The sequence below is a fragment of the Mobula hypostoma genome, chromosome 21 (assembly GCF_963921235.1).
Source record: "Mobula hypostoma chromosome 21, sMobHyp1.1, whole genome shotgun sequence".
Taxonomy (NCBI): Eukaryota; Metazoa; Chordata; class Chondrichthyes; order Myliobatiformes; family Myliobatidae; genus Mobula; species Mobula hypostoma.
The window spans coordinates 13,994,719-14,013,307 of NC_086117.1; the positions used below are offsets into that span (position 1 = coordinate 13,994,719).

Below are 18,589 nucleotides of genomic sequence, written 5' to 3' on the forward strand. Positions count from 1 at the left end.
ATTAGAAAATAGTTTACAATTGCTTTTTAAAATAAAAAGAGACCTACCTTGAAATTGCAGCCCAGTTCTGCAAAACGACAGCTATCACGGGTCCGATTTCCTCCAGGAGAACGAGACTGTAAAATAAATATTCACCCAGCAATTACTTTTAATTACAAGTCATTTTTTAAAAGTTGAATCAATGAAAAATAACTCCATTGTTTAAGTAATCCTCATATGGAGATAAGAATTTAACCAGCCTTTGTCATCTAGATTCCCCTTTACAATATATTCATAGCAATGCCACGCAGCTGAAAATGCCATGGCTTTTAACTCTACTGCTTAGTATTTGGAGTGAAGATATATTAAAATTATCAACAGAAGGAACGACATCTGCTTTTCTCGTTCAGTGGTTACTAACCAAGACCAATGCATCATAAAAGCATATTTTAAAGATAATCTGACTACTTAATATGTTCAATATTCATTGCTTGCCCTTCGACTAATTCTGTAAATAAGAATTTGGAGAATATGGACAGCCAACCCATGAACACTAATGTAATGTAGGTTGCATCCGGAATTTTTCCGGGTAGCGGACGACTTCCTCCCACGCTGTTCTGACGTAGTTGGAGTTCGCGTACAAGGCAAGTTACAGCAGTGGTTTGCCATTGCCTTCTGCCGGGTGAGTTTTTTTGCCAAAGAGATCACCAGCTCTTAACCCCGCACGGATGGAAAGCGTGCCGGGGGAGCCGGCTGGGTTTGAGCTTCGGAACCTCTGTCCCGCAGTGCAGCGCTGATGCCACTACGCCACCAGCCGGCTAAATGAACACTACCTCACTTTATTTTAGCTCTCTATTTGCACTACTATTTAAGTTTTAATATATATTTCTTATTGTAATTTAGAGATTTTTTTAATGTATTGCACCGTACTGCTGCCTCAAAACAACAAATTTCATGATATATGCCAGTGATATTAAACCTGATTCTGATTGGTTAGTCAGAGTACAGCCACAAGTGGTACAAGTCAGAACATTTGCGGCAAAGAGAAGCTCAAAGCAAAGCATACTTTAAACTTGAAAAGCTATACATTTGGGCCGGCTGGTGGCGCAACGACATCGGCGCCAGACCCGGGAGCGGAGGTTCCTGGGTTCGAAACTGGTCGGGTCCACTCCCGAGCACGCTTTCCATCCATGCCGGGTTGAGTGTCAAGATCGCAACTCGACCTCGTAAAACGAAGGGAAAATGATGCGAAAATGTCTGTGTGGGGAGTGGCGTGTCACACAGTCTCTCTCTCTCTCGCTCTACGCCTTGGAAAAAGCCATGAAAAATCCATCATCACGGACACATGCACGCGCACGGATGTGCACGCACGTACACGCACACGCACTGACTCGCATGCACGCACACCCCAAAAAAAAAAAGCTGCATCTATGGAGAAGAGCAAAGAGCCAATGTTTTGGGTTGAGACCCTTCAGCAGTGTTTAAACGTCATCAGTTAATGAGCAGCCTTACCTTTTCTTTATTGGCCAAGTCAAATTTAAAAGGTTTTTTCTCTTTGGACGGAGCTTTTTCACACACATGCTTCTGAAATATGAAGACATAAAAAGATGAACATCTTTAGTTTAAGAATCTAGGCAGAAGTAGTAAGGATGCAGGAAGATCCTTCACTGAGAGAGATGATGTAAATAGTCAACTACTCTATGGAATATTGAAAGGCCTACACAGAGTGGATGTGGAGAGGTGGGGGAGTCTAGGACTCAGATTACAAGGACGTCCCTTTAGCCAGAGGGTGGTGAATCCGTGGAATTCATTGCCACAGATGGCTTGAAAGCCAACTTATTGGGTATACTTAAAGTGGAGGCTGATAGGTTCTTGATTAGTAAGGGTGTCAAAGGTTACTGGGAGATGGCAGAATAGGGTTGATAGGGATAATAATTCAGCCATGATGGAATGGCAGATCTGACCTGATGGGCCAAATGGCCTAATTTTTTTCCTATGTCTTATGGTCTTATGTATTGCTGGATCCACTGTAACATATGTGATGGTTGCTCCAAATCTCAAGCATTTTCAGTGAAAATTTTAAAGCAGCAATAGATATTAGTTCTGTGCACTTTGATTGTTAGGTTAGTAATATTATTTTAATAATCTATAAAGATATAGAAGAAACTTGAAATAAGAGTACAGCAAAACCTTAAGACACTAAAGTTCACAATCACTTTTCAGAGGAATACCCATAAATTAAACTAAATGACCCAGTTTTGAGCTGAGCCTGCTGTGACATTACAGAGGCTTTGGCATTCCCCTCAAAAACATTTATAGCTATTAGAAACTCAGATTGGAATTATCATAATGGAGTTAAAACATAATTTACATCGGCTGAAAAATAGAAAATCTGGAATAAACAGAAAATTCTGGAAACACATGGGGTTTGAATTGAAGAAATATCTCAACTTGTCTTTCAACAACACAGTATTTCCGGCATTTTCTGTTTATTCCAGATTTTCGGTTTTTTTTAAAGTTTCACTCATAGTTTTCAACTTTTCAGCTTTACTGAAAATGAAAAACTACAGATGATGGAAATCTGAAATGCAAATTGATTAGTTTGGAGAAGGGATCTTGGACCAGAAACATTAATTGTGGTTGTGTATTTCTATCTTTTTTCCAGCTTTACTACTTCCTCCAAATATATGGATCATTGAGCAAGCTAAAATTCAGAACTTTTGACTTCTGAACAAGAGATCAACTAGCTCAATCTCTCATGTTACATCTAATCCTAGGACAGGACAGCTGAATTATTAAATCACATTAAATGAATCATACAAGAGTTCTAAGTATAGAAAATGTTTTCTCAGTATAGATTAATATAAAAGTATATAACTGGATGACTTAAGGATATACTAAAAATCAGTTTCTGTAATAAATGCTATTCTATAGCAAGAAACATTGCCACCAAACCTGTAAGTCCTTCATAAACATTTTCGTATCACATTGCTGACAATCCACCATATTGTTTTTACACTCTTTTTCCAAGTGATCTGCCAGTTTCCTCCTTAAAACCATCAATCCACAACCTGTACTGCAAGGAATCAGTGAAAATTCACACTGAGTTACATGATCCTAGAAATAATAATAAAAAAAATTCAGAGAACTGACATGAATTTCACAAGATGCAATAAGTAAAATCTTAAAAGTATCTCAAAGCAAACAGCAACTCGTTATTTAAAGCCAAGGTTTAACTACAAAGGCCATACTAGCAAAACAACAAACTTTACAATTTATGTTAGTGACAATAAACCTGATTCAGATTTTTGGGTGCAAGTCCAACTACCCTTGTATTGCTCAGAACCTTTTTTACTTGGGTTTTGGTAGTCTGATCTTGGTTTCCCACATAATCTGAAGCCAAGTGCCACAGCTCTGAGCAGCTAATTAAGTGACTAACATAGGTTAATTAGAACATAGTTAAACCACTTCTTTTTTTAAAAAAATGTCAAACATTTTTCAAACATCTTCAGTTTCTGGGCGTCTCAAATTGTTCTAGAGAAGGTGATGGTGAATCACCTTCTTGAACCACTGCAGTATGTGTGTGGTGCGAGCTCTCATACTGCTGTTGGATAAGGAGTTTCTGCATTCAGAACCAGCTTTGATAAAGGACAGGCAAAATAATTCAAAGTCGAGAATAATCGGCACTGTATCTATCCACCAAGGCAAGTAAAGAATATTCCACTATGCTACACGTTTGTGCCTTGTAGATGGTTGAAAAGACTTGTGATATCAGGAGATGAATTACCTGCCCATGACCTACTCTTGTAGTCACAGTTTCCATGTGGCCAATCCTGTTGAAGTCCTGGTCAGTGGTAAACCTCAGGAAATTAAGAGTATGGGGCTTCCCAGTGCCAATGCTACTGAATGTACATTGCCTTGCTCCTTTGTGGAGTAAATGACATTTGCTGCTCATCAATTGTCCAAGTCTTGCTGCATTCACACATGGGTTGTTTTGCTGCTGAGGAATTGCAAACGGACTTAAGCACTGTACAATCAACGGCAAACATCAACAGGTCCAAATACAGTGCAGAGAAGGTCACTGATGAAGCAGATGAAGATGGTTAAACCTCGGCACTGCTTTGAGGATCCTCTGCAGTAATGTACCATTGTATGATTGACCTTCAACAAACACAACCATCTTGTTCTGTCCAAGGCACGACTCCAGCCACTGGTGATTATTTTCCCCTTTAGTTGCTCAACACTTTTTAACCAGGGTGTTCCTATGCCACATTAAACCAAGTGTTGCCGTGAAATGGACAGCACTAACCTACAGAATTCAGCTCTTTGATTATAAGCTCTGCAGAAGTCTGAGTAGTTCTGGCAAAACCCAGGCTAGACGATAGTGAGCAGATAAATGGTGAACATCTGTTGTTGCCAGCACTGTTGAGAAATCATTCCTTTTTTTCCCCAGATAGATTGAGAGTAAAGACAACCGTGTGGGGATTGACCAAAATGGATTTGTTCTTCTTTTACCCAGGGTGCACTTAGGCAATTTTCAACACTGTTGGGTAGACGCCAATACTGTATTTACTGGAACAGACACAGTATGCTCTGCAGTTGGATCTTCAGTACACTAGCCAGATTATTATCGGTTTCAAGCATTTTTCTGTTCTTATTTCAGATTTCTAACATCTGTAGTTCGTTTATTTTAATTTTAGATCATATGAATTTAAATAACAGTTTATGTAAAACACATATTAAACAATAGTGTTCAAATTTAAATTCCATTGTGTCAGTATATACTTGGTGCCCTGTGTATGTAAGACACTCAAGAGCTGGAAGAATTCTGAAGAGAATAGAGAGACATGTGAGTTGTATGACACCAAAATGACCCCCTTGGCTCAACACGTCCATATCATTCTTTGTGCGATGAACAAGTGTAAGACAAAGACTTCTTACTGGTAAGTACATAAATTCAGAGTTGGAAATGATGGCAATCCCAAGCTATCTTATTATATATTCCAAAATCCAAAAAATTCCAAGATCCAAAACACTTCTGGCCCCAAGCATTTCGGGCGAGGGATACTCAACCTGTACTTTCTTCAGCACCTCATCTATGTTACCACTTTCAGTAACTATGGACTTAAATCCCACGATCCTTCTGTTTTTTTTCCAGAGATCCAGCAAGGAAAAAGACCTTTCAGACTATTGGCTCTACAACATTCCTCAGTGCCCTACCATTAACTGTATACAGTACATCCTATTTATTTCTGATTCTCGAAATGCCTCATCTTGCACTTGTTAAGGTGAAATTCTATCTCCTAGCAGTCCACCCAACTCTCCATCTTATCTATATCAGGGATAGGGTTTCCCAACCATATTTATGCCATGGACCAATATCTTAAAGCAAGGGGTCCGTGGACCTCAGGTTGCGAACCCCCCCCCCCACCTTAGACAATCTTCCTCACTTATCCTTAACTTGTGTCATCCACAAGTTTATTAATCATAACTCCTGCATTTATACCAAAATTGTTAATGTGTGTCACAAAAAACAGGGGTTCCAGTCTACTTTAGATCTGTCAAATGCTATTCTAACGTCATATCGTCATTGCCCACTGACCCACCATCAACCTTTGTTGTTACCTGCTCAAAAAACTCAATTTGTGAGACACGATTTCCTCATCACAAAGCCATGTTGATGATTCCAGATAAGACCCTGCTGTCCCAATTATATACAAATCTTATCCCTCAGAATGTTTTCCAATAATTTCCCTACCACTCATGAAAGGCTCACCATCTTGAAGTTACCGGTATACTTTACAAAAGAATTAAACACTTGGGAAATGTGTCTAGAAATTAGAGTTCCCCTTTGCTGGTGCACTAAACACATGCTGAATGTAGTGTTAATACCAAAGCTAATTCCTAGAAAAAAATACAGACTTTGGGGAAAAATATGTGAAAAAAGTGTAATGACATTCAGTGCATAAATTAATTCACTTATGTGGGCTTCCAGCTGATGTTCTGGTGTTGTGTGCTGTGGTTTCCATTGGGAACTCTATGCATTTGCCTTGAGAGACTCAGCTGACCACTGGGAACAAGTCAGAACACTCTCCATGGTGGTCAAAATGAAGTAGACATATAGACCATCACTGAGAGAAGGGAAAAGGTGAAGGAGTAGGAACATGTTGATCTCCAGCATGTCTGACTTCCGCACCACATGATAAACTGCCCTGACCAGCCACAAGTGTCTGCTGGCTCTTGCAAGATCAGAATTGGAATCAGGTTTATTATCACTGTTCAAAGTAAAATTCATTATCAGAGTACATATATGTCATCACATAAAACCCTGAGATTCTTTTTCCTGCAGGAATACTCAGCAAAACTATAGAATAGTAACTGTAAACAGGATCAATGAAAGAACAAGAGCATAGAAGACAAAAAAACTGTTGAAATGCAACTACAGGTAAACAGCAATAAATAACGAGAGCATGAAAACAAGATAAAGAGTCTTTAAAGTGGGATCATTGGTTGTGGGAACATCTCAATAGATGAGTGTAATTATCTTCTTTTGTTCAGGAGCCTGATGGTTGAAGGGTAGTAGCTGTTCTTGACTCTGGTGGTGCAGGTCCTAAGGCAATTGTACCTTCTGCCTGATGGCAGCAGCGAGAAAAGAGCATGGCCTGGCTGGTGAGGATCTTTGATGATAGATGCTGCTTTCCTATGACAGCATTTCATGTAGATGTGTTCAATAGACGGGAGGGCTTTACCCGTTATGCACTGGGCCGAATCCACTCAAAGGCATTAGTGGCTGTAATGTAGCCAGTCAATACACTTCCCACTACACACCTTAGAAGTTTGTCAAGGTTTTTGATGTCATACCAAATCTCTGCAGTTTTCAAAGGAGGTAGAGGCACTGTTATTCTTTCTTTACAATTACATTTATATGATGGGTCCAGGACAGGTCCACTGATATAGTGATACTCAGGAATTTAAAGTTACTGACCCTCCACCTCCAATGAGGATTGACTCATGGACCTCTGGCTTCCCTCTCCTGAAGTCTACAATTAGCTCCATGGTCTTGCTGACACTGAGTGACCGCTCAGCCAAATTTCCAATCTCTCTCCTTCCTGCATGCTGATTTATCATCACCATTGATACGGCCCTCAACAGTGGTGTTATCAGTAAACTTGAATACAGTGTTGGAGTTGTGCTCAGCCACACAGTGGCAGGTGTAAAATGAGCAGAGAAGGGGGCCAAGCACACAGCCCTGTGGTGCACCTGTGCTGATGGAAATTGTGGAGGAGATGGTTTTGCCACTGTCATATGTCATGAAATTTGTTGTTTTGTGGCAGCAGTGGAACACGGGCAAAACGAACACATTATTATAAAAATTACTACAAGTTGCAAAAAAAACCCAAATAAATAGAGCAAACACCAACAGGCCAACGTTGAGGCAACGTACATAGTTTCAACATTGTACATTGAGAGTACAATGAATGCACTCCATTGTACTACATACTGTGGACAATTGGTGAAGGGAGCTCCACTATATGACGCCACGCTGACGTGAGCTTGAGAGATGCTATGTGCAAGAGGGACATTCATGTGACAGTGGAGATTCATTAATTGCTTCAATCTCAAATCTAATGAAAAAATCTGAGTTAATAGCGAAGATCATAGTAGGAGGGGAAGTGTGTGCTGCACAACTAATGCTAGGCAAACTTCAGCCACGCCGAGGTGAATAACAGTTCAATGCCTGTATCAGTTCTCTGACAGGCACTGATTAACATGGAATTAATAGTAGCCTGAACAAAAGAGCTTTCATGAGCACTATGTGCATGAAAGTCATATGCAAACAAAGTCAATTTCTAAGCGTTGGTGTTTTAACATTGCAAGGAAACAAGTAAGACTATTGATACAGTGTCTATATAAAGTGTTCACCCCAACCCCTATGGAAATTTTCATGTTTTATTGTGTTAAATTAAAGGCATCCGTTAGTCCTGCGAGACCATGGATCTGCGCCTGGAAAGTCTTCACTCTCCAGGGAGCAGGCCTGGGCAAGGTTGTATGGAAGACCGGGAGTTGCCTATGCTGCAAGTCTCCCCTCTCCACGACACCGATGTTGTCTAAGGGAAGGGCAAGGGTCGATACAGCTTGGCACCAGTGTTGTCGCAGAGCACTGTGTGATTAAGTGCCTTGCTCAAGGACACAACACACTGCCTCGGCTGGGGCTCGAACTCACGATGTTCAGATCGCTAGTTGAATGCCTTAACCACTTGGACACATTGAATAACAATGGATTTAATTCGGCTTTTTTGACACTGATCAACAGAAAAAGATCCTTTCGTGTCAAAGTGAAACAGATCTCTACAAAAGTGATCTAAATTAATTACAAATATAAAACACAACATAATTGATTGCATAAGTATTCACCCCCTTCAAGTCAGTATTTAGTAGATGCATCTTCAGCTGCAATTACAGCCTTTAGTCTGTGTGGATAGGTCTCTATCAGCTTTGCACATCTGGACACTGCAATGTTTCCCTATTCTTGTTTACAAAGCTGTTCAAACTCTCTCAGATTGCATGGGGATCATGAGTGAACAGCCCTTTTCAAGTTCAGCCACAAATTCTCAATTGGATTGAGGTCTGGACTCTGACTTGGTCACTCCAGGACATTAACTTTGTTGTTTTTAAGCCATTCCTGTGTAGCTTTGGCTTTACGCTTGGGGTCATTATCTTGTGGGAAAACAAATCTTCTCCCAAGTTGCAGTTTTCTTGCAGACTGGATCAGCTTTTCCTGCAGGATTTCCCTGTATTTTGCTGCATTCATTTTACCCTCTACGTTCACAAGCCTTCCAGGGCCTGCTGCAGCGAAGCATCCCCACAGCATGATGCAGCCACCATGCTTCACGGTAGGGATGGTGTGTTTTTGATGATGTGTGGTGTTTGGCTTATGCCAAACATAGCGTTTAGTCTGATGGCCAAAAAGCTAAATTTTTGTTTTGTCAGACCATAGAATCTTCTTCCAGCTGATATCAAGAGTCTCTCGCATGCCTTCTGGGAGATTTCATGTGAGTTGTTTTCAACAGTGGCTTTCTCTTTGCCACTCTCCCATAAAGCTGTGACTGATGAAGCACCTGGGCAACAGTTGTTGGATGCGCAGTCTCTCCCATCTCAGCCACTGAAGCTTGTAACTCCTCCAGAGTTGTCATAGGTCTCTTGGTGGCCTCCTTCACATCCCCTTCTTGCACGATCACTCAGTTTTTGAGGACGGCCTGCTCCAGGCCGATTTGCAACTGTGCCATACTCTTTCCATTTCTTGATGATTGACTTAACTGTACTCCAAGGGATATTTAGTGACTTGGGAATTTTCTACTATCCATCTGCTGACTTGCGCTTTTCAATAACCCTTTTGTGGAGTTGCTGGAGTGTCCTTGTCTTCATGGTGCAGCTTTTGCCAGGATACTGACTCACCAGCAGCTGGACCTTCCAGATACAGGTATATTTTTACTACAATCAATTAAAACACCTTGACTGCACACAGTTCTCCATTTAACTAATTATGTGACTTTAAAAACCAATTGGTTGCACAAGTGATGATTTGGTGTGTTGTATTGGGGGGGGTGAATACTTATCAATTATCGTGTGTTTAATATTTGTAATTAATTCAGATCACTTTATAGAGATCTATGTTTGCTTTGACATGAAAGGGTCTTTTTCTGATGATCAGCGTCAAAAAAGCCAAAATAAATCCACTGTGATTCAATGTTGTAAAACAATAAAACATTAAAAACTTCTGGGGGAAAGGTGAATACTTCCTACAGGCACTGTATATAAAGACTACATAAACAGTTCTATAAATATGAGGAACAAAGATGCACAATTCCAAGCTAATAATCAGTAAAAAAAAAACACATAGAATGGACTTTTAGATGCAAGGGACTGCAGATGCTGGAAGGTGGGGCTCAACCTTGCAAGTGGGACATTGAAGATTAAAATCATTGGATGTTATGATGAGATTTTACAGTCTTTATAAGAGCATTAGTCTGACAGCATTTGGAGTATTGTGAGCCGTTTTGGTTCCCTTTTCTATGAAAGGATGCGCTGGCATTGGAGAGAATCCAGAGGAAGTTCACCAAAATTATCTTGGGAATGAAAAGGTTAACGTAGGAGAAGCGTTTGACGGCTCTGGGCCTGTACTCGCTGGAGTTTAGAAGAATGAAGGAGGAATCTCATTGAAACTTATTGAATATTGAAAGGTCTAGATGGAGTGAAGGTGGAGAGGATGTTTCCATTATTGGGAGTGTCTAGGACAAAAGGGCCCAGCCTCAGAATAGAGGATGGTAAGTTTTTGATTAGGAAGAGCACCATAGGTTGCAGGAGAATGGGTTTGAGAGGGGAAATAAAGCAGCCACGATTGAATGGCAGAGCAGACCTGATGGACTGAATGGCCTCATTCTGCTCCTAAGTTTTATGGGCCTTAGGAAACAATGAGGCTCTTCACCAATCTTTTGGGACATTATATTAATTTATTTTCTTTTTACTATGCTTTAATTTGACACCTGACAATTTCATTAAACTTCGAAACTTCACTATTTGTAAAACCCACCTCATAATTCTTCATTGTGCTTTTCCAGGTACAACCAGGATTGATGCAATGAACTTTCAAATCTAGGATCTCCTTGGATACTGCAGCATCACTAAATATCTTTAAATAAAAAAAAAATTCTTTAAACATCCTAAAACTGGTTTGAGAGCACTGAGTATGTTTTCTTCTAAATCAGTTCTCCAAAGGTCTTAAGTAAAACAAAATAGCTTTTCATATTCAAACAGCCAATCATATTATGAATATTTATATATACACCAGCTGAAGATTCCATTTGATGAAAATAACTATTTCCTCTTTTGACAACAAAGAGCAGTTAAAATGTGGCCACCTTCAACAGAATTACTTTTACTTGCATTTCCTTAAAATATTCCCAAAGCATACTTGCACACTTACATCTTAACTTTAGATAAAATTAAAGGAAATAATGAAAGAGCTTCTATTTGGAAGAACACGACTAAAGATGAGAGAATTCAAGATCTCAGTAGGTAAAAGTTACATGGCATGAATTATATAACAGGAGATTTCAGGAAAAAATGAAATCACAACAGCAATTTTACATAGAGGAGTCAGAGTTGTACAGAACCAGGCCCTTTAGCTCACCATATCCATGCTAATCATCACACCTATCTATAATAACCCCTTTTGCCTGCATTAGTTCCTTATCCATCTATGCCCTGCCCATTCTAGATCTGTCCAGTTACCTGATAAATACGTTATTGATACTGCCTCCACAACCTCTTTGGGCAGGTCAGTCTAGAAACCAACTACTACTCTTTGCATGAAAAATTTACCCTTCATGGGCAGTTTAAACCTCTTCCCTCACTTTAAACCCACGCCCTCTAGTTTTAGAGACCCTTACGATGGGGAAATAGACTCTGCCTTTCTACCCTATCTATGCCTCTCATAGTTATATACACCTCTTAACACATCACCTCTCAGTCTCCTGCATTTGAGGGAAGGGAGTAAGTTCAAAGAATTTGTGTGGGGCAAGTTTTTTTTAAATAAAACAAACTGGTGAAGTGTCTGGAATGCGCTGCTGGTAAAGGCAAACATATTAGTGGTCTTTAAGAGTCTCTTTGATACCCTCACTAATGTGCAGGAAATGGAAGGATACAGACATCATGTAGGCAGAAGGGATTAGTTCAGCTGGGCATTTGATTACTAATATAATTAGTTAGGTATGACATTGTGAGCTGAAGACCGTGGTCCTGTGCTGTTCTGATCAATGTTCCAAACTCTATATACAGCATAAAGCTTTCTTTAAACCAGAACAATTCAAATATCTTTTTCTTCCCAATAAAAAGTGATGTACACAAAACACTGGAGGAACTCAGAAGATCAGGCAGCATCTATGGAAGAGAGTAAACAGTCGATATTTCGGGCTGAGACCCTTCATCAGGGCCAATATTAACTGCAGCATTCAACCATCTGTGAATGGGTGAATTTATACCAGTTGGAAATGGGTTACCGAAATATAATTGATTACTTGTTAGTTATTATCTATTATTTGCAAATATATGCAAATCAATTTTTAACAACATACATTTTTAAATGATTGCAATTTGTAATGTCTTCCTTTACAATAGAAAGAGTGAAAGCTTATAATAGCAGCTTGGGGCTAAGTTCTGATATAAGCAAAATTAACTTTGGGCAAATACAAAGTTCACTGCAAGTTCACCCTTTTGCTGGTTGACAATCACAATCTTATATCAGCAGTGAAGCTTTTAAACTTTTCTGAAGAGACTTGAAATACTGCCAGAAATGCAGCATCCTAACACAAAAAATAGCAAGCTTAGGGAATCCCTGTACCTTTCAAAATCCACTTTATAATTTAGAGTGTATCATACATGTAATGACGGGCCACAGGATGTTTCCACTCTGAAAATATCAAAATTAAACCCAAGTCTGAATTGTGAACAGAATTTGAAAAGCTTCCTGTAAAGACTGAATAAATATATTTCCTGCCTGCATTGAGTGGTGCAAGAATTCTTAGTAAAGTTACCACAACATACTTGGTCTTTACAAAGAACTGTTCTGTGATCTCAGTGTGAAGAAAATGGAAATCTTTGTTTTAAATTGGAAGCCAATGTGTGGTGTATGTATAGGTCTTATCGTCTGTCATTTCATTCACATTTTGATGACTATGTGGAATTAGTGATATTTAATTATTAACATTAAGAATTTTGAGACACTTGGGTAATTACTAAAGATAGAACTGTGTTTTCATAGTACTTATTAATATCTACACATTATCTAAGGACTTTCAGGATGTAGCTGATAAGTTGCTGCCATATAATTGCATCCCCAGAATTTCCCACATGGGAAGTTGTTGAATAATTCTTTAAACTAAAGCCTGTTTCACACTCCTTCCAGGAGAAGTCTCCATAGATTCACAGCACCATTATAGACTGTACTCTTCATATATCTAAATGGCTATATGATTTTTTAAAAAAACAATTGGCATTCAAATGTATTAAGGATTCGAATCACTAATTGCTCCCTGTCTCCTGAACTACTTTGAGAGTTTTTTTGGCTTCTTGTTAGACCTGGATTTTTAGATATCTGTAGGGGAAAAAGGCCGGCTAATGGTATAGTGGCATCCATACTGGACTTCAAGGAAATCCGCCTGGCTCCTTGCCCACTTTCCATCTGTTCTGGGTTGAATGTTGAGCTAGCAACTCAGCCTTATATAAAAAAAAAGACAAAAGTGCTAAAGGAATGCTGCCTGATGCATCATGAGGCATGGAAAAGGAACAGTAGGGGAAAAAACTACTACAATAAAAGGTCAGAGGACGCCAAACACTGAAAAATGATCAAGATTTTTAAAACATCCCAATCATTAATAAATGGCAATTAGTATATTTAACATCACAAAAATAATTCTACCTGGTTTTACATTTTTTTTCCCTGTTTTCGTCAGTACCAAAACAGCAAGTTTTTGAAAGAATATTACAATAAAATTCCATACCTTTCCCAAAGCCAAAATGCTATCTTCATTTACACTCTGTGGGTCATCTTCCTTACATTTCTGACAAACTGAACTTTTATTGTATCTGTTCAACAAAAGAAAAATATTCCTACGTAAATATTTACAACAAGCCTGCACTGCAGCAAAGATTAGAATAACCCAGACAGTGGCACGGTAGCATGGCCGTTAATGTAATGCTTTATACTGCCAGTTCTAAGATCAGGGTTCAATTCCCACCGCTGTCTGTAAGGAGTTTGCACAATCTTCACATGACTGTGTGGGTTTCTTCCAGGTGCACCAGTTTCCTCCCATATTGCAAAGACGTACAGGTCAGAGTTAACAAGTTCTTGCATGCTATATTGGCATTGGAAGCATAGCGACATTTGGGGGCTGCCCCCAGCACAATCCCCAGTCTGTGTCGATCGTTGATCCAAATGACACATTTCACTGTATGGTTCGATGTACATGTGCCAAAAGAAGCTAATCTTTTTCCTCTTTTTCCTTCATGAGTGCTAACTATTTAAAGTTAGACTATTATTGTTACCCCTTATCAAAAATGAACTTTCAACAATGCTTTCTATACAGGCTTATAAAGGGAAATTAGAAATTAAAAACAGCTTGAAAGGATGCAAAATATAGAAATCTCCCTTCGGCAATAACCTTGTGTTTTCCAAAACAATTTAATTTGCAAACTGATGAGTTTTATTGAAAGTGCATCAAAATTGTGTCAGCATCTTAAAGTACCGAATCAACTGATTAATACAAATAAATGTAACATTCAGAAATTACATGAGTAGTCAAGTGGTCCCAACATTTTCTCAGTGAAAGCCCCACTTGCTGAATTCCAGTAAAATCAACACCACCTCATCCCCTCAATAAATCCCCAATGACATCTAGGGCTGCTCCTTTCATGTTCTTGGGACTGTTCTGGGGATTCTCAGGACCTGTTAGAAACCCTACAGCTGGGATAGTTGCATGATTTAATTTCACTTATTTCAGTGGAGTTTCCAAATTAAATTAAATTAATATAATTAAAAGGTCACAGTTTGGGCCAGCTGGTGGCACAACAATATTGGTGCCGGACCCGGGAGTGGAAGTTCCCGAGTTGGAAGCTAGTCGGGTCCACTCCCGAATACGCTTTCCATCCGTGCTGGGTTGAGTGTCGAGATCGCAACTCGACCTCGTAAAATAAAGGGAAAATACCACGAAAATGTCTGCATGAGGAGTGGCGCACCACAGTCTCTCTCACTTCACGCCTTGTAAAAAAAAGCCATAAAAAAGCCATCATCACAGACACGCAGACACACACGTACAGACTCGCAAGCACGCAGGCACACGCCAAAAAAAATAACATAAAAGGTCACATTTGAGGGGTTATGATGCCCAAGATGGGTACCTCTGGTGTAGCCAACAAAAGGCATCGCATTTACATTCATCATTTTTTAGGGGGTAGCACACAAAATATTTCATTTATATTATTTTATACATATGCAATTCATTAAAAGTGTTAGTTCTTATTTATTCCTTCTCACTCTATAAACACAGCAGCTTCTGCAGATGCTGAAAATCCAGAGTAATACATACAAAATGTTAGAGGAACTCAGCAGGTCAGGCAGCAACTATGGTGAGAAGAGTCAACATTTTCGGGCCAAGGCCCTTCATCAAGACTTAAGAGGAAGGGGGGAAGAAGCCAGAAGAAGATGGGGGGGAAGGGGTAGGAGTACAAGCTGGAAGGTGATAGGTGAGACCAGGTAAGGGGGAAAAGGTGGGTGGGTGGGGAAAGAGAAATGAACTAAGAAGCTGGGAGCTGATACATGGAAGAACTACAGGGCTGAACAAGAAAGAATGTGACAGGAGAGGAGTGTGGATTAAGGAGAAGGCGAAGGAGGAGGGCAGCCAGAGGAAGGTGATGGCCAGGTGAGGAGAAGAGGAGAGCCAGAATGGGGAATGGGAAAAGAGAGAAGGGGGAGGGGAGAAACATCGATTCTTTATCCATCTCCATAGATACTGCTCAGTTTCTCCAGCATTTTGTGTGTGTTCCTTCTCAAACTGTCAATTTATAAAATAACTGATACCACAATAGCGATGTAATGACTAGACTGTTGAAACAAGTCTTTTCATAAGTCTATTTTTTAGGCAAATAATTGGCTAGCTAACAAAAGATTTTTTTCTGCATTTTCTGTGCAATTACTTTTAGTCAAGTACTTAAAGTATAAAAATAGTAATGGAAAGTTTGAATTACTCACTTGATAATCCACTCGACACATGCCCAGCAATATCGATGGCCACACAATGTTTGGTATGCCTTCTTCAGGACATTTTTACAGAAACTGCAGAGGTACTTCTCCTCCGGCACATCATCACAGATATTTTGTGGGAAGCCAGAAGGCAACTCATTTTCATCGGGTGACGGTGGAAGCCCATTGCATATAAACCCGTTGGATTCTTGAGCCATTAGAAACTATGCCGCCTAGAGTTTCCTACCAAAAAGTAACAAGGTTTCTATTAATGTCTGTCGGCTGACCAAAGTAGTAAGTGTCAAATGAGAACAAGTCAAGGGTTTAAGCTGCCTGAGGAGGAAGAGTAAACTTATAGTTACACTGTGTTTAAAAACTCCCTGGTATGACAAATCTGGAAATTTGTAACTTGTTTATACTAACCATATCCACCTACACTAACAAAATAACAAGGTTTCCAGTAAATGCTAATTGGTTTGTCACAGAGTTTCAATTATATCATTACAACAAAATGAATCCACTATGAAATACATGCAGTGGTCACTTTATTAGGTAATCCCTGTACCTATTAAAGTGACCATCCAGCGCATCTTTCTGGTCTTCTGCAACTGTACCCCATCCACTGCAAGGTTCAACATGTTGAACGTTCAGAGATGTTTTTTTGCATACCACTACTGTGGCACTTTGTTTTTTGAATTACAGTCACTTCCTGTCAGTTTGAACCAGTCTGGCCATTACCCTCTGACCTCTCTCACTAACAAGGTATTTTTGTCCTCAGAAGCGCCACTGAATGATTTTTCTTTCATTTTCTCACACCATTCTCTATGAACTCCAGAGACTGTCGTCTGTGAAAATTCCAGGCAATCAGCAGTTTCTGAGATGCTCAAACCACCCTGTCTAGCACCAACAATCATTCCACAGTCAAAGTCACTTTCTTCCTCATTCTGATATTTTTATCTGTACAACAACTGACCATGTCTGCATGCTTTTATGCATTGAGTTGTTGCCACATGATTGGCTGATTAGATATTTGCATTAATGGGAAGGTTTATAGGAGTACCTAATAAAGTGGCCACTAAGTGTATCATTATAACAAAATGAAAGCACTATGAAATATTTTATAAATACAGCCATTAAAATACACAATGTAAAACCTACTCTGATGCTCCTGGCATTAAATTCATTAGTTAATAGAATAAGATAGATATCTATGCAGTAAGACTACATGTGTACTATCTACGTGTAAGACTCTTGCAGTACTGTATAAAGAAATAATTTTTTCATCACTCATGTCATGAAATTTGTTATTTCTTGTGGCAGCAGTACAGTGCAATACACAAAATTACTACAGTACTGTGCAAAAATCTTAGGCACCATAGATATAGATACACGAACTTGAAGCTTTCATTTAATTTCAACAAATGGACTTAAAGGGAACATAAGCACACCCAAAATCCTTCACCTCCGATAATGGAAGGTTAGGTAAAACTTTATGCAGTATTTATTCAGGTTGAGCTGTACGCAACATGTGAATTTTGTCCTCCAATCACGGAAAATTTTACTTTGATTTTTTTACCCTGCTCTTTTGTTAAAAATCACATCTTAATCACAGTTCTCTACTGTTTCAACTTATTTTATCTTTGCAGTCTCCGAAAGTTTGTGCCTTACAACACTTTCCCATGGCATGCTTTTTCTTTGGCCCACTTTATTTCACCTTACATCCCGAGTTCTACTGTAGCTGACAGGAATAAAGGCTCTGTCACACATGAAAACATAAAAGAGCAAATGATATTACCTTTATTTGTCAAATGTACATCTAAATATCAAAACATACACCGCAGTGTATCTTTTAAGACACACACTTGCACCATTTGTTGGACCTGGAGAGGCAGCTGTGACTGAATGTGCTGCTGCTGGAGAAGCTGATTTTCATGATGTTTATATCCTGAGTATGTATGCCCATGACAATAAACTTGAATAGTCTATCAAAAAAGAAATAGCTCACTCTCAGTGAGTTAATGTGAGATGAAAAATTTGGAGAGAGTACTGACAATTATAGCTACATTAATAGCCTGGGGACTATTTAGTTTTGGAGTAAGCTTCTTAACAGTTTTGGAAATTTATTCAGTATTACCTTTCAAAAGAGAATGGGATAAATAACAGAGGCAGAAATAATTGGCTATGGCATCGGCAAGGAGCAGAGATCAGAATCAGAATTAGATTCATTATCAATGACATATGTCATGAAATTTGTTGTTTCATGATCACCATGATCAGCAGTCGCAAAACAGCCAGATGCCTTCCCTACAGGAGATTACAACCAGGTAAACTTGAAGAATTCTCTGAAGAACTACCCCCAGCACATCAACTGTAGAACCAGAGGAACCAACACACTTGATCACTGCTATACCACCATCAAGAACGCTTACCATGCCATCCCAAGCCAGCACTTTGGAAAGTCCGATCACCTGGCTGTACATCAATTCCTGGCGTGTAGGCTGAGACCAAAGACCCCAGTGCCAGAAGTGAGGACTGAGAAAGTGTAGTAAAGGGAGGCCGGAGGAGGACTTACAGGACTGCTTTGAGTTGGTGGACTGGGCAATATTCAGAGATTCATCTTCGACTCAGAATGAATACACCACAGTTGTCACCAACTTCATTAAGACCTGTGTGGATGAGTGTGTACCTTACAGAACATAATGGATATGTCCAAATCAAAAGCCATGGATCAACCAGGAGATTCATAGTCTGCTGGGGCTAAATCTGTGGCATTCAAGATACAACCATGGAAGGCTATTTTAAGAGTGAAAATAC

The 18,589-nt window shown here is 39.4% G+C and overlaps 1 protein-coding gene across 1 annotated transcript in view; it reads right to left on the minus strand.

Annotated features, from left to right (window-relative positions):
• traf1 (TNF receptor-associated factor 1) overlaps nucleotides 1-18,589 on the minus strand; it is a 59,014-nt gene that overhangs the window by 16,156 nt on the left and 24,269 nt on the right. Inside the window, exons 2-7 of the mRNA XM_063073452.1 lie at nucleotides 15,785-16,018; nucleotides 13,539-13,623; nucleotides 10,571-10,669; nucleotides 2,935-3,096; nucleotides 1,492-1,563; nucleotides 48-116 (exon numbers count right to left, since the gene is read on the minus strand). Of these exons, the coding sequence (XP_062929522.1) occupies nucleotides 48-116; nucleotides 1,492-1,563; nucleotides 2,935-3,096; nucleotides 10,571-10,669; nucleotides 13,539-13,623; nucleotides 15,785-15,993 (696 nt within the window). The 5' untranslated portion in view covers nucleotides 15,994-16,018. The remainder of the gene's footprint in view (nucleotides 1-47; nucleotides 117-1,491; nucleotides 1,564-2,934; nucleotides 3,097-10,570; nucleotides 10,670-13,538; nucleotides 13,624-15,784; nucleotides 16,019-18,589) is intronic.